The following is a 24,105-nucleotide window of genomic DNA, read 5'->3' on the forward strand; positions in this document are numbered from 1 at the left end:
CGTCTCTTTAACCATGCCTAATTCCATATTGGTCTTACCCAACACTTCGATGTCAATACCCGACTAGGTCTTTAGACTGTGTACGCATGCCATATTTCTCACTGAACATGGTCTTCAAATATCAAACCACCCGTCCGGACTACTCCTGATGGATACAAACTTTACCCAAACTCCAACCAAACTTCAATTGTATACATTTTCTCATCAAATATATCAAACTTTATTACAATCATCAATAAATCGAAATCCAACATTTACTGAACCAAAATAGCAATTGTACCCCCTGAAGAAATCCAATTTAACACCAATTGAGCCAAATATCATTAAAACCCTTAGAGAAATCCAATTGAACACTAATTGAGCCAAAATAACATTAAAACCCTTAAGGAAATCCAATTGAACACTAATTGACCCAAAATAACATTAAAACCCTTAAAGAAATTCAAATCAACATCAATTGAACCCAAATAGCACTTAAACCCTTAAGAAAACTAATTCAACATCAATTGAACTAAATATCCCTTAAGAAAACTAATTCACATCAATTGAACTATATAATAATCAAAATCTTAAGAAAATCAATTCAACATCAAGATATGAATTAAAATAGTCCAAAATTACCATTGTGAACTCATTTCCTTCAAACTTGAACACAAACTCAAATCAACAACCAATACTCAAATCATTTCTAAGAAAACCCTTAGGAGATAAATTCATGAAAATTTATAGCTCAATATACATATATTTATACATGCAAACCAAAAACTAGTTGATAGTTACTTACCTTAGCCTAAATTTGAGAACAACACCACCAAAACCCTAAATCTATCCCAAATCTGCCTAGCCCATATTCTTAGTATACTGCTCCAAATCAAAATCCCTCTAGTCAGAAGTTGCTTCTATGTGTCTAGAGTCTCCAGTTAATATTTGAGGTGATTTGGACGGTTAGATCTCCGGTAACATGCAAAACGGTGGAGCTGCCCTGTTTTGGTGGCTGGTGGAAGGTGGAGGAGAAAAGAGAGAGAATGGAGGAGGAAGAACAATGTAGAAGGATGAGTTTGATCAAAATGATTTCCTAATTGTGAAATAATGCTATTAATAGGTCTTGAAGTAAGTGGATAATCATTCACTTTGGTCCTCCAAAAATCTAGTTTCTTTAAAACTTACCCTAAACTTATAATTGTTATAAAAATGTGCAATTACCCTCAAAACTATACCCGTACCACTCAACTAATCGACCAATCCTAAAATGAATATAATATAACTTAGGGTTCAGGGTATAATAAATAAAAAATTAAGGACACAGACGTGACAATTCTCCCCACCTTAGAGAATTTTGTCCTTGAAAGTTTACTTACCCGAAGAAGTGAACAAATGAGGGTATTGGTGTTTCATATCCGATTCTCTTTCCCAGGTTGCTTCCTCCCGAGAATGTCTATGCCACAATACTTTCACCAGTGGTACTGTTTTATTCCGTAACATTTTTTCCTCTCTAGCCAAGATTGATATTGGTTCTTCTTTATAAGGCAAATCCTCTGAAAGTTCGATTGGTTGCTCCTGGATAATGTGATTTGGATCACTTCTATACCTCCGCAACATTGACACGTGAAAAACATCATGAATGTTTGAAAGATTTTGAGGAAACTTCAAACGATATGCAACAGGTCCAATTCTTTCAACAATTTCATACGGACCAATGAATCTAGGGCTCAACTTTCCTTTCTTGCCAAATCGGAGTAAACCTTTCCACGACGATACTTTCAGAAATACTTTATCTCCCACAACATACTCAATCGGTCTATGTTTCAAATCTGCATAACTCTTTTGTCTGTTTTGAGCTTCTTTCAGTTTTTGCTGGATAATTTGTACCTTTTCAGTCGTCAATTGCACTATCTCAGGCCCCAATAACTGTCTTTCACCCACTTCGGACCAACATAACGGAGTCCTACACTTTCTTCCATAGAATACCTCATAAGGTGCCATATCAATGCTAGACTGATAACTTTTATTATATGCAAACTCCATTAAAGGCAAATGCACATCCCAACTACTTTGGAGATTCAGAATACTAGCTCTTAATATATCCTCCAAATTTTGAATTGTACGTTCACTTTGACCATCTGACTGTGGATGGAAGGCAGTACTGAAGTTCAATTTAGTTCCCAATGCATCTTGGAAACTAGGCCAAAATCTTGATGTAAAACGAGGGTCCCTGTCAGACACAATAGAAACTGGCATACCATGAAGTCTCACAATTTCTTTGACATACATTTGTGCCAACTTTTCTAAAGAGAAAGTTACCTTCACTGGCAGAAAATGGGCTGATTTCGTCAATCTATCTACAATTACCCATATAACATCATTACCATGTTGCGTACGAGGCAATCCACTGACAAAATCCATTGTAATATGCTCCCACTTCCATTCAGGAATATGAAGTGGTTGCAAGGTACCAGCAGGTCATTGATGGTTGGCTTTGACTTGTTGGCAACTCAAACATCTGCTCACATATTCAACTATTTCTCTTTTCATCCCTTTCCACCAAAAAATGATCACGAAGGTTTCTGTACATCTTGTACTCCCAGGGTGCATTGCATATGAGGAATCATGAGCTTCTTCTAATATCTCCTTCTTAATATCGCTAATATTTGGAACACATTCTATCTCCAAACATTAGCATTCCATTTATTGTAATCTTGTAATCAGTACACTTTTCTTGCACAACTTCATCTTTAATCCTCTCCAAGAACTCATATTGACTTTGAGCTTCTCTGATTCTATCTCTAAGAATTGGTCTCACTTTCAACATTGCACATAACACTCCTTCATTTTCACGATTCAACTCTACATTCAAAGCCCTTATTTGAAGTAACAAAGGCATTTTTACAGATTTAATATAACTCAAACTTCCAACATTCTTGCGACTCAAAGCATCAGCTACAACATTAGCTTTACCAGGATGATATTCAATTGTTACATCATAATCTTTCAATAGCTCAATCCATCTTCTTTGCCTCAAATTTAATTCCTTCTGACTCATTATGCACTTCAAACTCTTGCGATCAGTGAAAATGCGACATTTCTCACCATAAAGATAGTGTCTCCAAATCTTCAAAGCAAACACAATAGCGGCTAATTCAAGATCATGTGTCGGGTAATTCAATTCATGTGGTCTTAACTATCGTGATGCATAAGCAATTACTTTATCATTCTACATCAACACAATTCCAAGACCTTGCCTTGAAGCATCACTATATATTGTATACCCTTCACCCACTACAGGTAGTGTCGACACTGGAGCACTAATAAGTCTTGACTTCAAAGTATCAAAACTGTTCTGACACTCGGGTGTCCACTTGAATTTTACTCCCTTTCTCAACAATTGCGTCATTGGAGAAGCTATAAGTGAGAATCCATTCACAAACCTTCTGTAATACCCTACTAACCCCAGAAAACTGCGCACTTCATGTACATTCGATGGTGCTTTCCAGTTAGCTACAACTTCAACTTTCTTAGGGTCCGCTAGAATTCCCTTAACTGATACCACATGCCCCAAGAACATAATTTCATCAAGCCAAAACTCACATTTACTAAATTTGGCATACAACTGCTTCTCTCTCAGAATCTGCAAAACTGTCCTCAAATGCTTACTGTGGTCTTCCTTACTCTTAGAATACACAAGAATATCATCAATAAACACAATTACAAATGTATCTAAGTAAGGTTTAAATATTCGGTTCATCAGATCCATAAATGCAGCAGGTGCATTAGTTAACCCGAATGGCATTACCAAAAATTTATAATGCCCATACCGAGTTCTAAAAGCCGTTTTTTGAACATCTCCTTCTCTGATCTTCAATTGATGATATCCGGTTCTCAGATCAATTTTTGAAAATATTGTCGCCCCTTGCAGCTGATCAAACAAATCATCGATTCTAGGCAACGGATACTTGTTACGGATTGTAACCTTATTCAACTGACGGTAATCTACACACAACCGCATTGTTCCATCCTTTTTCTTCACAAACAACACTGGAACTCCCCAGGGTGATACACTAGGTCGTATATATCCCTTATCTAACAACTCTTACAACTGTAATTTTAATTCTTTCATTTGTGCCGGTGCCATTCTATATGGTGCCACTACAAGAAAAACAGTTTTTTTTTTGTGGGGAATGTTTTTGTCACAAAAGTTTCAAAACGCGCCACTAATGCTTTTTGTAGCGAATATAATTTTTGCCACTAGGAACGCGACACAAAAGCTTTTAGTGACTAATAAAATTGATTGCCATAATATGATATTATATAGTGAGGAAATGAACAACGCCACAAATGATAGTCTATAGTGGCATAATTTTGGCGCCACTAAACAACTTCTTTTATTGCGAACCTTATCGCCACAAATGTAGAAGTATTGTGGCAGAATATTAGGTCCCAAAAGCAAGTATTTTGTGGCATAATTGTATGACACAAAAGCATATAATTTGTGGCGTAATAGAACGCCACAAAAGCATATATTGTGTGGCGATAAAAACGCCATAAAAGCATGCATTTTGTGGCGATAAAAACGCCATAAAAATGAATATTTAATAGATAAAATTACTATAAAAGCATTTCATTTATAGAAATCTTCATTTTCCATTATATGTATGTATGTAATAAAAAAAATACACAAGTTAATGAAAAACTAAAATTATAAGTAATTATTGCTATAAAAATTAAACTATAAGATTCAATATAACTTTGGAAAAATACATAACCATAGTGATATGTTATAGGTTATATCCATTACAAACAAGCAACATAGTGAAAAATTGCTTCGTCCAAAATGTTAAGATATTAACTTCTAGTGTTAAACCATCTAGAACCCGTTTAATCAGCCTCAGATACACAGGTGTAACAAGCTTCCACAAATTCAGAGGATAGCGTGGGTGAGTTTTGTAGTTACAGTTTCGCCATCAAAAAATGTAGACGATTCATGTCTTCTCGTAAATGATCTTTCCACCAGTTTTTTCCTAACATGAAATATATCAAGTACAAATCAAATTATGATCCTGCAGTGATAATTCTAACTCAGTTTTTTTATATATGACAAGGAAAAGTTCTAGTGATTACCTTCAATATTAATGGAAGCATTCCCATCAATTTCTAATAGATCTAGGGCACTGTCTCCACTATTAATTGCACGGAAAGGCCTTGGAAATGTGAAAGATAGTGAAATTCTAGTAGCTGTCAAGAATGCAACATACAAAAAAGATTCTAAGCCCACAAAAATGGTGTTTAGACTTCACTAAGTAGTTTGAGATCTCTGCTATATAGCGTATACCATCCCTCCCTCCTTAGCCTCTATGGTTTTCTCACCTATGTTGAACAAGTTAATCAGAGCAGAGTAGCACTGTAATTGGAGTGTATGATCCTAACTAAACCAATCCAGCCCTTTTTCTATAGCCACATGTTAAGATATGAATTTCAATAAGATGAGTAACTAACCTTAAAGCCAATTAAAATATTTAACTATAACACGAAAACCTGTGAGAAAATCATTACAAGTGCTTGAAGTTACTCCTTGTGACCATATATCAATATTTTTGTCCAGCAGGGTAAATTTGGACCTTAAGATCAGCAATGCATATTTTCATCAGTTTCAAAGAAATATCACTTTTTAAGTAATTTGAACTAGATAAGATATAACAGGAAGATTGAAACACAATGGTATTACAACTAAAACTATCCTGCGAAGTAAGACTCCACGCACCACAAAACAAAAGATTGCCGGTACAAATGGTATCACATGCTCTTTACCTCGATCAACTTAAGATCCGAAGTGGAATGCTCGATGAAACCCCAACAACTCAAATTGCTACTGTTTCTAATGGTTCTAATAAGAAAACATCAACATTGAATACAGATGTGTCTCTCATCACAGAAAACGAAGCACTCAGATCTGAGTTAATGAAGAGGAAAGTTAATAATCACATTTTGGAATAATCATTCACATTAAAGGAATTATTTGGTTAGTTTAATATTGGAACTAATAACTCAAGAACAGGTTTTTCAACTATTTTTTACTACTAGAGGAAACCAAGGCACCACTATTATTAGTGACTGTGTTCGCACTTGTCAGAAACTTCATTAAAACTTGGTCTAATGTGTGAAAATCCCAAAACCAACTAAAATTGGAGCAGACTTGTCTAGTTTAATAGAAAAAATTGGTAAATTTAACTTCATCTTCTACATTGCACAACCTTTCCCATTTTATGCAGAACATAACAGCCCCCTGACTAGCAAAATATATGCAGAAAGAGAGTCAAAGGAACCAAATATAACTCATCTGCTATTCCCAATCAATTGTTGAGGATCGGTTCAATAAATCTTCAAATTGCAGAAGTAAAAGAATTTAATCAAGCCGCAGATATATCAAAACTTGAAAAAATTTGAGAAATTCTCACTGCTGTTGTTGGAAAACCCATGAAAAAAATTAAACACCCAGACTTAGAGAAGAATCAAATCCATAAAAGCTAACATACCTAAATTACAAAGGAAGAAGAATACCCAAATATACCTCGAACTGTTTCAGATCAGCGGCTGTTTTGGGAGGCCGGTAGAGAATATTTTGGGGCTTTTTCACCCCCCTATTGGAGCTGAACTTCTTGATGGGTGCATTGAGGTGAGAGACGAAAAGAAGGAACCCAAATGAATAATAAGTTTAGAGGTGTAAAAATTGAAGAACATTGTAGATAAGTTAGGGTTTTTTTTTGTAGGATACCACTGCAGTCCTAAAATTTATTTATTTTATTTCACTAAAATGTTTTAATAATTTCAATATTATTTTTGGCTCGAAATAATTTTTGGTTTGGCGCTCTTTACCTTTTTTTTCATCTGTGCCAATTTAATTGAATTTGTCACTATTTACTTAATAATTTTGTGGCGGATCAAAATTCCCCCACTATATTCTATTAAATGTGGGGATTTTATAAATTCATCACTAATGCATCACTTTATGTGGCAATTACAATATTCGCCACTAAAATCTTAATATTTGTGGTGCAATATTTTCCCGCCACAGATGCATTATGTTTAATGGCGAATTTTAATTCCCCACAAAATTTTCGCCACTGAAAACCCCTTTTCTTGTAGTGCTAGGGATATAGGAGCAGTACCCGGTTGTAAGTCAATTCACACCCCTTCCTTGACATTTTTAAAGCTGTCATAACAGAGACTATATTTCTATGTACACCTCTCTCGCTTTGAAACACATATCCATTAGCTAATAACAGATTAACTTTCTTCCTACAACAGTCTACCAAAGCTTGACACTTAGATAATGAATCCATGCCTAATATCACATCAAATATTTGAACCATTAAAGGTACCAAATCATCATGTATAAAGGACTCTCCTAACTTTACTTCACAATCAGGACATACATGTGTACATACTAAAGATTCTCCATAGGCATGGTAACAATTAAACATTCAGGCATCAATTTCGACTCCCACATTACATCGGACATAAATAAAGGCGACATAAAGGAATGCGTAGCACCAGGATCAATAAGCACATAAGCATCTTTTCCAAATAAAGAAATCGTACCAGTGATAACTTCTGCAGATGCAACAACTTCTTGTGGAGTCATAGCGAAAACTTGAGGTTGAGTTGCAGCTCTATCCGGCTGAGTACCCTGATTCCTAGCTCCCTGAGAAGTATTACCAGCTCCTATAGCCATATTGGTACCTCTACCATTACCACAACCATTTCCTCTTCCAACTGAATTACCTCCACTTGTTCTGTCACCCTGTGATCCTCGACCTCTCCCAACAGTGTTCCTGTACACATATACATATAAACCAACCTATTGCTCTGATGCCAAAATGTCAAACCCGATCCAAAATAGAATCGGATATGATAGTGAGACATTACCACAGACGTGAACGAGTCGGAAGTAACATCTCACAATCAAATGTTAAGAAATACAAATCTTATTTGAACTTAAAAACATTTTCATAACATACTTTTACATTCGTAAAAGGTCGAAAAGGGGCCGACTAAGCAAGTAAAATGAATTATTATGGAAATAATGTAGTAAGAGGGAAAGACTTTATCAAGTGTATCTTGTAGTTCTATCTTTCACAAATCCGGATAGTTGTACATGTATGCATGCTTGTGAAAATAGATAAACTGTTGAGATGATAATGGTAATAATAGATGTGATATGAATTCTAGGATAAAGCATATACCTTTTTTTAATTACATATGTAATTCGAGAGGTTGTATATCTCCAATGAGTATACAATGTTTGAGTTCTCGATTGTATACCAGTCACATGAACTATTTGTGAGTATGAATGAGACAAAGTAATGGAGTATGTTTCTATTACGTATGTGTGGAAGATGTAAAAATAAATGGAGTAAATGGGCCAAGCCCATTTACGTATGCATTTATGGTCCGCCCGTAACCTAATCATTTTAGGGTTAGGGTTATGGTTAGGATTTAGGTGTAGTCTAGATATAATAGATAGTTATGGAGGCTAAACCTAATAGAAAAAAGACTAATTAATCATTCATAGAGAATTAGAATACTGCACAAGGCAAGTCCTCTCTACCTACACTCAAAGTCACCACCCCCTCTATTCCTTGTGCGTTCTTAGATCGTGGAACAACAGTGGTTGATGCTCTGATGTAGCAGTCTCATAGATAAGTGATACGGAGCCAATGTAATTTTTTTTTCGCTGATATTCAATGGATCTACGCTACAAGAGGTAAACCTAAATCTATTGTTTGTTTAGTGATTGTTCCTGCTTCATTGCCCGTTCCTTTAAGGTTAGAGATAATGCATAACGGCTATTAAATCCTTCAACTTTCGATACCAAACTATGAGCATCCCAAATATAATATGTGTAAACAAATAAAAAATTACATATAGACAAACTATTATAGAGATGAAGAATGTCTTACGCAATCGCGAAGCAAGAGACATGAACTTGAGAAATCAGACTTTTAATGCAATTGATAAGCTACAAATAGTCACTTTCCATCTCAATGAAATCAAACCCCTACCTCAAAGCAAATAAGACACCAAGCAGAAGTTGAAAATAGAAAAATTCCATATATTTTTGAGCAATTTGAAGTCTAAGAATATAGGATTAAAGTGCCAAAATACCTTTAACGTTTTGGTTTAGGATCAATTTTACCCATAACGTCTAAAATGGTGCAATTTTATCCATAACATTCATAACTAAGAGCAATTTTACCCCTAACATTGATAATTTGGGTCAATATGAGAAATAATTCATCAAACTGTTTGCTCGGTCATAAATATTATCATGTACACTTCACACGTGCGTCATTTTATCAATAACAAATCACAAACATATGTTGGGATGTGAAAAAAAATAAAAAAATGAAAAAATATATTACCTTTTGTATGAATTAGACAAAAAAATTCAAAAAATTCACCGAATTTATAAATATTAATCTCCAATTCTATTATTAAATTACAAAAAAAAACATTGAAATCATTTTTTAGAATGATTGATATGCAATTGGTGCAAAATAAGGAACACAAATAACTGTGTTTTATAATAGTGTCTGAAAGTAATCCAAATTATCAACGTTAGGGATAAAATTGCTTTGGCTACAAACATTAGAGGTAAAATTGCACCATTTTAGACGTTAGGCGTAAAATTGCTCCTGCTCCCAAAACGTTAGAGATATTTTTACACTTTAACCCAGGAATATGCATGTAATTTCTTAAGCAAATAGTAAGGTTTGGTAAGGTTTCATATATTATTAAATTTGTAAAGAGATTTCGAGCAAAACATTAATTAAAAAAATTAAAACGAAAAGATAGTAATTGCAAAATGTGCCTGATAAACAAAAATAATAATGTCAGAGACCTTTCCTACATTTTTAAGCCACTTTAATTATATCAATATAACATTCTTTTAATTTATAACTAAACTGAAAAACATATGGATACACTATTTCTGTTCTTTTTACTGCATTTCTTGCCTATTTAAATAGAACCTACAATATTTAATATTATTGTAATTATCTATCTACCCAAATTATTTTATTACATTTTAACCTCAGAAATCACCTCCACTAAATCCATCTTCATCTTCCCCAGTAAATCCATGGAAGCAGCATCTTCCTCGAGGGTTTTAGTGATTATCAACAAAACTGACATAATGATGATGATAATCCATATCTTCAAGTAAAAATTCAAGGCTTCCATCTTCAAACATCTTATTGTCAAAATCTAATTCTAAATCATAATTTGAAACCAATCTTTGATTATTATTCTGATTAAACTCCATAGCTTGCGGCTGCAGCATGCTCAAAACCGGTGTTTCAGCAGCACCTGGCCTCTGAGAGTATGAGTTCAAGCTCCTGATATAATCTTGAAGAAGAGTTCCTCTTAGATACTGAGTTCTCCACTTTCTTTTAGAATATTCCTTTCTTTTTGTTGCATTCCAATGATTTTTAATTGAGTTCTCAGTTCTTCCTGGCAATCGTTTTTCAATTTCTGCCCATTTGTTTCCTACCTCTATATGTGCCTGTATTAGCATCTTATCCTCTTCTTCTGTCCATGCATCCTTCTGCCAAAAACAAACCAATAAAATATTCAATAAAATGAATGACATCATTATTTTTTAAAAAAATCAGATGTACATGCCAAGTCAGACATTTCCATATGTCTTCCATGCAGGCATTTTTAGGGTTAACTGATTTTGTCTGTATTTGGAAAGCATTTAAAAAAAAAAGTCTAAGATGCAGATAATATGATTGGGCATTACATCAAATATGGAATAAACTTTGTACATATATACCAAACTATGTTGACGGTGACAGACACACCCAAAGGTACACCGGAAAACATTGTTTACCAAAAGCAAAACCAAAACCAAAACGGACAGGGACAGGGACTTTGGTAGCTAAATTACCTTGATATCAGGCCTTAAGTGATTGTTCCATCTTTCCCTACACTGTTTCCCGTTTCTTCCAGGCACCATTTGAGCAACTTCAGACCATTTTGTCACTCCATACTTCTCCACTAGTAGACTCAGGAGCCTGCAAACACATGATCCAAAATGAATATCACAGAGAAAAAAATGGGTTAATTTCATCAATAATGCACAAAATTTTCCTAATTTCATACCTATCCTCTTCAATTGACCATTTCCCTTTAATTATATCCGTGTTCTTTTTGTGACCTTGCCAGGCCCTATTGAAAGGTTTGTTACAGAAATGGATTTGGCTCTGATTTGGAGCCATATTTTCAACTGGATATGGATTGTGATGAGGAAGAAATGGATTGAACATGACTTGAACATGCCCACCATTTTGCACAAATGGATTGGGCTCATAATTATCTTGGAAATTCACAGTAGACGTTGAACTGGTTTGATGAACCCCGTGAAGAATGTGATTTAAAGATGATGATTCATTTGAATATGAATGAATTTGGGGATCAAAATAGTCATAATCCAATTGATTTGATGATGAAAGTGATGGTTCATAAAGGAACCCATCTTTCATTTTTGGGGGACTATAAGATGAAAACATTGATTTTGGGTGTTTCTAAATTGGATTATTCTCTGTTATACTCAAGCTCTCCAAATTGAAAGAAAGAGTAAAATGAAAGTGTTGGAAGATTTTCTGCTAATTAAATAGTGGTTACAGATTCATAATCACCATTGATTATTATTTATCTAAAGGATGATATTGTTGTACACAAGTGACTGTTAAGCTTCCCTACTTAGAAACTTTGGATTCCAAATTTTATTAATAATTTTTTTTTGTTGTTGAAAAAGATCAATGGTATCCTTTTGCTTTAAGAAATTTTAATACACATTCCACATTTCGGTTTGGTCAGTTTGATAAATAATTTAATAACACATTATATATTTTAGAATTTATAATTTACATTTTAGAATTAAAATTTATATTTTAAGATTATAAATTATTAATTGAACAATAATTAACTAATAAATTACACAAGTTAATATTTTAATGATTAATATGACATGTGTTAATAAATTATTGATTCGGTGGAAGGATGACACGATGCATCAGTTGTAAAGTAAAATCTCTTCCTTTTCATTTTATTTTTTTCTTGAAAGATTCATTTTTAATTTTTATGGTTTAAAAAACAATTTAAATGACTGTTCACTATTTTTTTTTTTGAAAAAATGACCGTTAATATTGAGATGAGAGTATATTTATATTTCACATATTTGCAACAACATTTTGGAAAAACAATTTAAGAGTTTTTTTTTCTTTAGAAAACAGGTTTATGGAGATTCACTTGAACATTTTAAGTGAGGTTTATGGACATTTTGGGAAAACAATTTAAGAGTTTTTTTTCATCAGTGAGGTTTCGCCAAGTTGTTCGCGCTCTTGTTTTCCACTGATCTCCACTCTCTCTTGAACTCTTGTCACACCCAACCCTTAAACGACCTCAATCGGCATCGGACGTGAAATAAAAAGATCACAATCAACACTTAATAGTCTCCAAATATCATAAATATCACTTTTCTAGGTATTCCTCTTAAATGTATATTCTAAACAAATCCATATTTCTATTACATTCAAGTCCTAAAATATTACCCAATACAATCAAATCTCCAAATGAGAAGCAAATGTCCTAACTAAGAACAAAGTCAATGACTTGACACTTCAACCTTGTCTATCAACCAGTAACTTCTCCTATACCTTGCTCTTTCTCACCTAAAACATTAAAATATTTAAAACGTGAGACAAAAATTTCAGTAAACAATTATCAACTACATAAAATACTCATACTGAAAATAACTATATATATATTTTAATTTTCAAAATGCATCATATAAAATTCATATTCTTCAAAAATAAACATTTTATGGATTAAACCATAATAAAATAGTCCGATGATACTGATACGGATTGAAAGCGAGAAATGAAGGTTTTAGTCGTAAACCAACAAAGATGTTCTTCTCAAGCTTAACTTGAAGGAGTGAATCCCGATAACAAGGTATAAACCTTAATTCTCAAAGAGAAATGATATTTGATTGATAAAAGTTGTTACATTCTTACAAAATGAGGGTATAAATACATCCCCTAATGACCGACGCTACCCTTATTAGGGTTACAAAAAGGCATAAGACAAAGGGCAAAATGGATAGTCTGCTCAGACAAGGAGTACGACGGCGCAGGTACGGAATGTCAGACTGTCTGTTGGTCGACTTCCTGAGGAAGTAATCTTGGCGATCCGCCCATGCTCATATGTGGATATGCCTTCTGGCGTATTCCTAGATCCGCCTTGCTCGCATGTCTTGGGGATCCGCCTTACTCACATGTCTTGGGGATCCGCCTGTAGACACCGAGTCGGAGGACCTGTGATGAAAACCTGAAACAAGACGGTCGAAGCGATTGATTCCGGAAGTTTTGAAAAATATATAAAGAATAATAAGCTGAGGAAAATTAACGGCACGGCGCGGGTACACAACGGCATCCCGCACGCGGACGACGATGGTCGAACGCCCGCTTGACGGCTCGAGACGTGCACGCGGCGTCCGTCGGACGCACCGCGAGTGGCACGCTCTCGACGCCCAAGCAATGCCTGGGACCGCTGGCGGTGCGCGCCCTCGTGGGCCGTTGAGCACACGTTTCTGGCAGCGCGAGGCGCGCGTTCGGCGGCCGCGACGTGCGAGCGTCTAGCTGCGCGGAACGCGCGCTCGGCGGCCACGGAGTGCACGCCTCCGACGGCGCGGGGCACGCCCCGAGGGTCGCCGGGCGGGCACCCAACCACGTCGGGCGAACGCCCAACGCGTCGGGCGGACGCCCGACGAGGGTTGGGCGCGGGCGCCCAACAAGGTTGGGCGGCCGCCCAACCACAATGGGCGACGCCCAAATTTTTTTGGGCGTCGCCCATTGTTCCGGGATCCGTTTCCCTATATAAGGGCACGGATCCCAAGGTGAAGAGGGAGGATTTTTTGGGGGAAGACCTTTCTCACACTAGATATTTTTCTAGAGAGAGGAAGTGATTTTTTTGGGAAAAAAAAAACATTTTTTTTTCCTAAAATTGAAAATCTCTAAATTTCCTAAGTTCAATTTTTACTAAATTTTTCATAAAAAAACGGAAGTTCGCGGTTCGTGGAATCAATCGGTTTCGACGGTCAGATACTGAATTAAAGGTATTATCCGAGGACTAGACTCTTTATTTTATTTAATTTATGCTCTCTTTCTATTTATTTTTTTATGCTATAGTTTTTATTCGTTTAGTTATTTATTTATTTTGTCACGTTTTATTTAGCGTATTTATTTAATTTTCGTTTCGTGTTAAATAAAATTCGGTTTTGTTTTAAAATAAAAAACCTCGTTTTGGATATCCCAATACGAACCGTGATCCGATAAAAAGGTAGTTCGGGTATCGAAAATGTTGTAATTATAAGTTTTTTAATTTAAAAGAGGTTTCCAAATGACGTTTTAAAATGAAAACATCGTTTTAGGAACTTCCGTTTTCAACTATGATCCATCTTTGGTAGTTCGGAAGTGCAAAACGATTGAATTAGATTTAATTTAAAGCTTTTGAATAAATCTGAAAAATATTGGAGTGTTGCTGTAATTTGCCAATTCTGTCACTAAATGCTGTTTACCGACGGATTTTCCGTCGGTAAATCTGCTCAAATGTAAAAAATGTCATTTCGGTCCCTTTTTCTTAACTTTTAGACTTTTAATCCTTAGTATACATATATATAGTTAGTTAATATATGATTTTCAAATTGTTTTAGAACTTTAACATATATGATTATTTTAGGAGATTGGTTTTTTCCATTTTTACTCTATTTTTATATATATGTATATATTATATTACCTTCCTTTTTATTGTTATCCATTCAAGTTACATTAAATTCTATTTTAAATGTTATTTACTTGGGCATTTTGGGGAGATAATTAGTAGATATTAGTATATATTTTTTTGATGTTTAAAACTATAATAATTATGTATATATGTAGTTTTGGGATAGTTGGGTTATTTCATTGATTATTATTTTTGGATAAATGTTATTTTCCTAGTTATAAGATTCATTTGCTATTTTCAACACTTTTAAAATGTAAATGTACTATATATAGTATTTTCATATATGTATTATGTAGTCCCTTTTTATTAATTTTTATTCTCATAATCTCCTTTTGATTTAAAGGTATATGTATATGTTAAGTTATTTTCTTTATTCTTTTGGCCCATTCATGGACCCATATTTCAAGTGGGCTTTGTTTAAGTATAAATGGTGGTTTAAATGGATTTGTTAATGTAATTATAATAAGTAGAGAGTCCATTAAATAAGTGGGGAAAATAAATCACAAAAAAGAGTTTTCAAATTGAATTATTTAAATTAATGTTTTTTTTTGTAATGTAAATAAATAGAGGCATTCTTGTTAATATTTCAAACCGTCTTCAAAATAACACGTTTTAAAACCTTAGCCCGTTCCAACGACGGATTAAGCGAACATTGTAATTAAAATCGTTTTCTTGGCAAATAATAGAGTTTTGAACCATTTCCTTAAAGAATTTGTACAAAGTAAAATTGACTTGTATGTTTAACCACGTTTTCTCATTAAAGGTTTTTATCTCAAACGTTTTCAAATATTCGAGTCGTTCCAACGGCGATTCGAGTGAACTTCATCAAAAGGGGTTTTGAAACGCACCCTAATCGTTCCAACGGCGATTAAGGTGCGAACCATGTAAATAAATCCGTTTTGGGGAAATAAGTTAATGTAGAATAAGCACACGACATAATATTTAACACGGTTGTAAATAAACCACTTCTTTCTTCCCCCTCTCTGTGTATGTATAAACATAAATGGGTGATTCTTTACTGGTGTGGCTTTTCAATATCATATGCTCAAAACGGTTTCTAAAAAGAGAAAGAAAAGGGTTTCAAATGAATTTTAAACTTAAAGAAGTATACGATTAGTCCGTTATCGCCTAACATGCTGAGTAGGAGGCCGGTGGTTCATAACCGGGCGATGTCGGGGTGCCTAGTAGCCTTTCTCCGGAAAGGAGCTAGCCTTCTCGGCTCGTACCTAAGTTTCCCGAACCCACACCGGTCTCCCGCAAGGGATCGGTGTTCATTTTCCCATTCGTGGGTGGCGACTCTTCCATATCTCCGAGCTCCGGTCCTGCCGAGCAGCTTGATTCCACGATTGGTTGCTTTCGGCGCCAATCACCGCTTACGTCACCATGAGGTTGTCCACCCCCCGGTCCGCCCGGGAGATTAGGCCGCGGCACCTCGTCTAACAAGTGGCGACTCTGCTGGGGAAGCGAGAAATTTGATTCCGGAAGGCATGCACTAAGCCCTTAACGGGGACGGATCGTTTTACTTCTTTTCGTATGCATTCACGAGCATTATTGCAAACCCTTTAGGTAATTTCCGTGAAACCTCTAGCGAGAGTCCATTCGTCGCTCGAAAGAGGCTAGCGTAAGTTCCCCCTTACAGTAAGGCGCCAGAGGGTCCCCATCCATTCGTTAGGGGCGAATCTGTGCGTTCCTGTGAGGTCCCGCGGTCAGCCGTGTCAGCATATAGTAGCCTTAGAAGTTTCCATAGGATTACCCGTTACTATTTTTGAGGTGATAAATGAATCAGTTCGTGTTTTCAAACCGCCATGATACGTGCCTAATCCTAAATTATGTAAAGAAAATGAGACGATGCGTTAATATATACTCATGAATCGACATACTAATTACCCTAAAACATCGAAACGATTTGAACTAAAGATGACTTAGTCATCTCATATGAATGAACATGTGCGACCCGCCTTGTCCCTTTCGGTGTCCCGACGAAGGCACGTGTTCAGGAAATACGTTATGACGTAAGCACGTATTAGTATTAATCGGTTCGGTGTTAAGGATAGTTACATTTCGATACAAAAGACTATATTAATGGTAGCCGTTATTCACATTCTTTAAATAAATTGGGATAAAACGAGATCACGACGAAACGAAAACGAAGAACATTTCTGTTTCGAACGACCTTGTTGTAACGTGAAAAGTTTCGCACAAGTAGCCCGTCCCTTCCGAATAAAAGACGAGCTTTTACGTTATGCCTTGTGTCATTCTTAAGAGAAATGGACGTGTCCGCAAAAGGTGACTAAGAAAATAAAAAGACAAAAAGGAACTAATCGACCAAAATCATTCTGAATCTACGATATATGTTAATCCCGCGAGTAGTTAAAGAAAATAAACGAATATCGTTGAATACGTGCCTCGGACGAGAGTATACCCCGTTTAAAATCTCGAAGCCAAATTAAGCCAAACCATATAATTGCGCCATATGGACGAGACTGCGGGTTTTGACTAACGACTCGATCATTTCGACCGTTACCAAAACTGCAAGAAATATGGCCCGATATACGTGTTTGCTTAAATTCGCGCCTAAAGGAAGGAAAATGGTGATATCCTCGCTTCGAATAAACATGCGATTCAACGAAACGTTGATTTTCTATAACCACACTGAGATGATATATCCCGTGGATTGGGAGGAACAAAGAGTTGTAATTAGCCGAAAGATTATCGTGCCCTCAAATAAGACTCGCCGTCTTTTCATGTAGCAAAATGAGCAAACGGAATCTCAACGCTAAAAACAAACACGTTACGCAATGAATCCGTTCCCTAAAATAAATCCAAAAGTGATTCCATCACTAAACAAACGCATGGTTGTGTTCTCGATAAAATCCCCATTGTAACCCAAAAATCGAGACATGAACCCACGCGAATAAAAGGGAACGAGTCATTGACAATAACGAACGATTGGACTAGAAGAATAACTCGAACCATGTCTAAAAACCGAGATGCGCTCAAAGGGAGTCAAAACCCGAATTAACGCATCTCGCGAAAGGATAAAAGACGAGTTATTCCGAAAGGACAATCCAACTTGGTCGATTTCTTAGTCACTGAATATGGATACGTCAAAACGAACTGTATTGTCTGATGGTTGATTTACTTTCCCGCAATAATCGACGGCATCACGCGTCCCTTAGACCGCAATGTGAGCCAAAAAAACCAAAATCCTAGGAAAGAGACCTGGACCAACGAGTGTGTGGAGGAATAAGGGTGGAAGAGAGATGTTGTGATACGTGTAATTAGAACTAACGTTTGTTCTTCTTATCTTATAATCGCAAATAAATAAACGCACACACCACGAATCATGCATATGAAATCATACATACATACTAATGGATACCGTTCGCGCAGACGTCATCATTAAGCGGTTGTGGTTTCGCGAGAGTAATCGGCTTGTCAGACAGTTTGATCAGTCGCGAGTAGACAGTCCCGAATCAGTAGTTGTGGCTTCTGAATCATCTTCATCCGAGTATACTCAGTCTTCCGTCAGTATGTCTGCAACCGACGAGAAGGTGGCTGAATTGGAGAATTCTGTGAACAATATCAACGACCAGCTGGCCGCAATCTTGGCCCAGCTATCTGAGTTAGCACTGAAGGACAACAAGAGTGGTAGTAAGCATGCTGAGAATGAGGTGAACGATGGCCCTCGCTTTGGGAATGAGGAGGATTATCAGGATTATGTCCGAAAACAGTTAGAGAAGGAGAAAGCTAAGGAAGAGGAGTGGAGGCAACACATCACACAGGAAGTGCAGGACTTGCGCGGAGGAAGCTCCGGAAGTCAGGATTTCTATAACTTGAAGAATTGCTTGACAGCAACAGCTTTGCCTCTGAAATTCCGGCTCCCTGACATGAAAAAGTTCGATGGAACTGGAGATCCCACCGCTCACATGAATCAGTACGTTGCGGTAATGAAGCACACGATCCTGACCGAGGATCAAGTCTTGGGGCTGTTTAACACTTACCTGGAGGGGGCTGCCCTCACATGGTTCCATGCGCTGCCAATGGTGACAAAGAAGGATTGGAAGGAGTTAGCGAAGTCATTCATCGCTCAGTATAGTTTTAACACCATGTTGGAAGTCACTTTGAAAGAGTTAGAGAGCACTAAGCAGCAGACTGGGGAATCCCTTTCAGACTTCGTGAAGAGATGGAGGGCTAAGGCCGCGGTCATGAAACAGAAGCCGCTTGAGCAAGATCAGATCCGAATGGTGATTGGCAATACGTTGCCGTATATTAAGAATGAGTTGAGATATATGCCGTTCACAGATTTCAATCAGATGTATAGTTGTGCCTTGACTGTCGAAGGCGATGGGGAGCCGAAAAAAGCTTATACCAAGTGGACGAAGTCTGGATATAGTGCCGGAGGGCCTAGCGCGAGTACGGAATCTGCGACAATGAAAGTGGTTGATCTTAATGCTATCGAAAAGAGGCGGTTCGCCAAGTTCGATCAGACCTATGCGAAAGTTTTTGAACGTCTGCAGAAGAAGGGGTTGTTGAAAGCCCTTACCCCGTATAACAAAGCTCAACCTACTCCGCAGATTCAGGCTAGAGGGTATTGTGAATTCCACAGCAGTTATGGACATACGATTGAGAATTGCGAGAGGCTAAAACACGAAATCCAAGATTTGATTGAGGAGAAGAAGATAGTTGATCCTTCGTCAGCAAACCCTTCCGTTAGGCGCAATCCATTGCCTAATCATAGGGTGAGCATGATCGGAGTTGGTTTGATGGAAACTGTAGTGATGGAATCTTTTGAGGAAGATATAGAGGAGTTGTTGGACTCCGTCGAAAGAAGCAATGTGGGAAATGGTTTGTATGTGTCCTTATTGGGTGAGGAACAAGAGGAAGAACCAATGGAGGAGGGATCAGATGGTGGAGCACCATATGACGAGGATAGTGCCGAAGAGACCGGTGAAGGGGCGTCTCGGACTATCGTGCCAAATTTGGGTTTGTTCAGTGGAGGAAGGGATCCCGAAGTGCACTTGCGTGAGTATATGCACGACATGTTTATTGAATCCTTCGGGGTAGATGAAATTGCTCAGTGGTTCCACCATTCGCTGGTAGGTGAGCCTTTGCAATGGTTCCATTCATTGCCCGACTCTTGCAAGCACGATTGGGATCGGTTGTCGGATTTGTTTCTTGAAAAGTATCAGAGAGCTGAGGATAGAACCGCGGAGCACTTTACAATGCAGATTGGACCCATCAAGCGTCCATTGCCAAGGGTGAGCAAGTATAACGGTAATAAGGACCCTATGGAGCACCTTCACTTCTATTTGTCGGCTATGACAGCCTTGAGTTTCAAAGAGGAAGAGATCACTAGCTTGTTTTGTAATTCATTGATTGGTGAACCGCTGATGTGGTACATGTCGCTGCCGATGTATGTTAAGACCGATTGGGCAGCTATGACGAAGAGATTTATCAAGGAATATACGGTATGGATGTTAGCAGAGCAAACCCCTGATTCCCCGTCTTACCAAACACCTGATGCGGTATTAGCGATGCCTAGGTATGGTGGATACCAGGATCCTGTGGAGCATGCAAGGATATTCCGCTATCATATGTATAACGCTGGATTTCCACAGTGTGAGTTGCATGAACATTTTCCGGAAACCTTGATGGGTGAAGCCTTATTGTGGCATCAGGGTCTGTCGGAGGAAGAGATGTGTCATTGGGTACCACTCAGAAATCCTTTGTGGCGAGATACGAAATGTACATTCCGTGGACGGGATCCCTGGATGATTTGGACAGGATTAGGTAATTCCCCGAGGAACATTTTGTGGATTATGCTAGGAAGTGGAGGCACCGTTATGAGCAGTGTAATGAGACAATGAGCGATAAGGTGCAGCTTATGTGCATACAACGAGGCGCTATTCCGTTGGCCGCAAGAAGGATGAGTAGAGTGTCCCTCCGTGACTATGATGAGTTGAGAGGTTGGGCCTTGTATGGATCGGCGGATCCCTTTTTCCTGAATCCGAGTGTTCCTCACGTCATGGATTTAATGGTCGTAGACATCTGGGCGAGTTCCTCTGACGAGGAGGATGCCAATCGAAGGGTCCCTATCAACATTTAGGACGAGTCGGATGACGAGCCGGAAGTTGCGGTGATGACGAGATCAGGTCGTGTGGCCGAGGGAAAGGCACCAATGGTAGAGATTGAGATTGGAGAAGGTTCGGCTCCTAAGCCCGACGACCAAGTTCTTGAACAGTTGAAGAAGACGCAAGCTAAGTCTACGGTCTGGGAAGTTTTATGCCATTCTAGGTACCATCGGGAAAATCTGATGAAAGAGTTGCAGAATTTGGTTATTTCCACCGATACCGAGCCGACAGTGCTAGTAGGGGAAATTATGGCTCGAAAGAGGACTGAGATCACATTTACCGATGAGGATCTCCCAGAAGAGGGGAAGGCTCACAACAAGCCATTGTATATCCGAGCGGAAATTAACGGGAAGAAGACTAGCTGTGTGATGGTCGATGATGGATCGGCCATTAATGTTTGTCCGTTGAAACTCTTGTCAAAGTTGGGAGTGGAGAGAGGAGACTTGACAGCTTCTGAAACAGTGATCAGAGCATACGATGACAGCCGTAGGCATATTGAAGGAGTCTTCAAGGCCAAATTGAAAGTAGGGCCGCATGAGGAAGAGACTGAATTCACAGTGTTGGACATCCCGGTAACTTTTGCTGTGTTGTTGGGACACCCTTGGTTCCACAAGCTGGGAGGTGTGCCCTCCACGCTCCACCAAATGATCAAGTTCCCTTTCGGGGAGGAGATAGTAACAATTAGAGCTGAGAAATTGAGCTCGGTGGCAGCATTGGGAATTGAGCCTCAACTCTTCTCCGGATTCCAAGTCTCTGGGATTTACGAGTCGAGCATGACCACCGATGTGGTGAAGATGATGAAAGGAGGTTTCATCCCGGGAATGGGATTAGGAGCACACCATCAAGGCTTGTCGGAGTTTCCGGATTTTAAAAGTCAGAAAACCCGGAGGGGTTTGGGATATGAGCAGGGGAGTCCATCCAACATGAGTGCAGAAGGAAAAATAGGCTTGAGGAAGCATTTTGTAAGCGAGGGGCATGGAAAGCCATATTCGGGAACCTCCGAGTCGTGGACTAGCACGGAAGGAAAGATTCTGCCAGGGTTTGAAATCTTCAATGATGTCGCCGACTGGGGCAAAGGAAAGGCAAGCTGCTTTATCGAGGAGATCATGATGCTGGATTCAAATGCCGAGGAGCAGGTCATTACCATTGAAGCGGCTACAGGAGCTGAAATTGAGCCTAGTACCTCGAGAGTATATGAGAAGTCCGAAGATATTGAGGATGAAAATTGTATTACTGCTTTGTTTGAGTCCGATGATGTAATCACCCACGCTATCAATGAAATGAATTCTGATTTTGCTTACTTGCTTGATGTTGATCGTGATCATTCCATGCATTCTCATTCATATAACATGCCTACATTTGAAATCAATACAATAGAAATGTCAACTTTCAATCTTGGTACGGATGAAAATCCTAAACTTATACAAATTGCTGAAGAATTAACTATTGAAGAGAGAAAAGAATTTGAGAGAATAATTAAAAAATACGAAATTGTATTCGCGTGGACATACGAAGACATGCCTGGAATCGATCAATCAATCGTAACTCACCGTATTCCAACATATCCCGAGGCGAGGCCCGTAAGGCAGAAGCTCCAACGTATGAGACCCGAATGGGCAGATAAGATCAGAGAGGAGGTGAAGAAGCAACTTCGAAGTGATCGACTATCCCCCTTGGGTCGCAAATGTAGTGCCCATTGCGAAAAAGGATGGCAAAGTGAGGATGTGCGTGGATTACAGAGATCTTAACAAGGCATGCCCCAAGGATGAGTTCGCCTTGCCTCATATCGATGTATTGATCGACAGTGCAGCATCAAGCGTCTTACACACAAATGTGGATGGTTTCATGGGCTACATGCAAGTTCAGATGGCCGAAAAGCACAAAGCGAAAACCTCATTCACAACAGAGTGGGGAACATACTGTTACAGAGTGATGCCATTTGGTTTGAAAAATGCCGGGGCAACCTACCAGCGAATGGCCACAGCCCTGTTCCATGACATGATACACAAGGAGGTAGAAGTCTACGTGGATGACATGATGGTCAAATCAGAGACAAGAGAAGGGCATTTTGCCGCACTCGAGAAGTTTTTGGCCCGAATTGCAGAATTCAAGCTAAGGTTAAACCCGAAGAAGTGCTTTTTCGGCGTTTCGTCGGGGAAAATCTTAGGCTATGTAATCGGAAATAAGGGAATTGAGGTGGATCCCGATAAAGTGAAGGCTATAAAGGAAATGCCAGCGCCGAGAAATGAGAAGGAAGTGAGGGGGTTTCTGGGGCAAGTTCAGTATATCAGTCGGTTCATAGCAAGACTCACCACAATCTGCAAGCCAATCTTTAAGTTGTTAAGGAAAGACCAACCCGTCGTTTGGAATGATAAGTGTCAACAGGCGTTGGAGAGTGTCCGAAGTTACTTCTCTAATCCGCCAGTGTTGAGACCGCCTAAACTGGGAAAGCCACTTCTCCTCTATGTAGCAATTGAGGAGCGATCTATCGGAGCAATGTTAGCTCAAGAGGGAGACACCGGTGTGGAACACGCGGTGTATTATTTGAGTAAGAAGTTCCTAGAGTATGAGCTCAAATACAACATGATCGAAAAGACATGTGTGGCAGTGGTGTGGTTGACGAAGAAACTGCGGCACTATTTCCAATCGTATAAAGTGATCATTATTTCTCGGATGGACCCCGTGAAGTATCTATACCGAACTCCATCCTTGATGGGGAAGTTAGCCAGATGGTTGTTGCTTTTGTCCGAGTTTGACATTGAATATGTGACGAAGAAGGTTATCAAAGGAAGAGCCGTGGCAGAATTTTTGGCTAATCAACCCCTGAATACAGAAGAAGAAGAGATAAGCTATGATTTCCCCGATGAACATTTGAATGCAATCGAAGTTATACCGTGGAAAATGTTCTTCGACGGAGCAGTTAATTCGAATGGAGCCGGAGTAGGAGTACTACTTATCTCCCCGGAAGGAGAAAGAATCCCGATGGCGAAGAAGTTATCCTTCCCCCTTACCAACAATATGGCCGAATACGAAGCATGTATTTATGGTTTGGAGTCATTAGTAGCACTGGGAGCGTCATATGTCGAAATTTGGGGTGACTCCAAGTTGATCATCGAACAGGCACAAG

At 38.3% G+C, this 24,105-nt stretch overlaps 1 protein-coding gene and 1 long non-coding RNA gene across 2 annotated transcripts; both read right to left on the reverse strand.

Moving 5' to 3' along the window:
* Window positions 1-4,754: 4,754 nt before the first annotated feature.
* LOC136234695 (uncharacterized) lies at window positions 4,755-6,682 on the reverse strand. The gene is made up of 3 exons (XR_010691450.1): window positions 6,563-6,682; window positions 5,116-5,229; window positions 4,755-5,015 (listed from the first exon to the last, which is right to left on the reverse strand). It is a non-coding gene; the product is annotated as an uncharacterized lncRNA (long non-coding RNA).
* Window positions 6,683-10,074: 3,392 nt separating this feature from the next.
* On the reverse strand, window positions 10,075-11,604 carry LOC136234763 (transcription factor MYB98-like). Its single transcript, XM_066024266.1, has 3 exons — window positions 11,161-11,604; window positions 10,946-11,072; window positions 10,075-10,600 (listed from the first exon to the last, which is right to left on the reverse strand). Exons 1-3 carry the CDS (start codon window positions 11,565-11,567, stop codon window positions 10,163-10,165), a joined length of 972 nt encoding a protein of 323 aa, XP_065880338.1. The 5' UTR covers window positions 11,568-11,604; the 3' UTR covers window positions 10,075-10,162.
* Between the last annotated feature and the right edge of the window lie 12,501 nt (window positions 11,605-24,105).

Source organism: Euphorbia lathyris, chromosome 1 (genome assembly GCF_963576675.1).
Source record: "Euphorbia lathyris chromosome 1, ddEupLath1.1, whole genome shotgun sequence".
Taxonomy (NCBI): domain Eukaryota; kingdom Viridiplantae; phylum Streptophyta; class Magnoliopsida; order Malpighiales; family Euphorbiaceae; genus Euphorbia; species Euphorbia lathyris.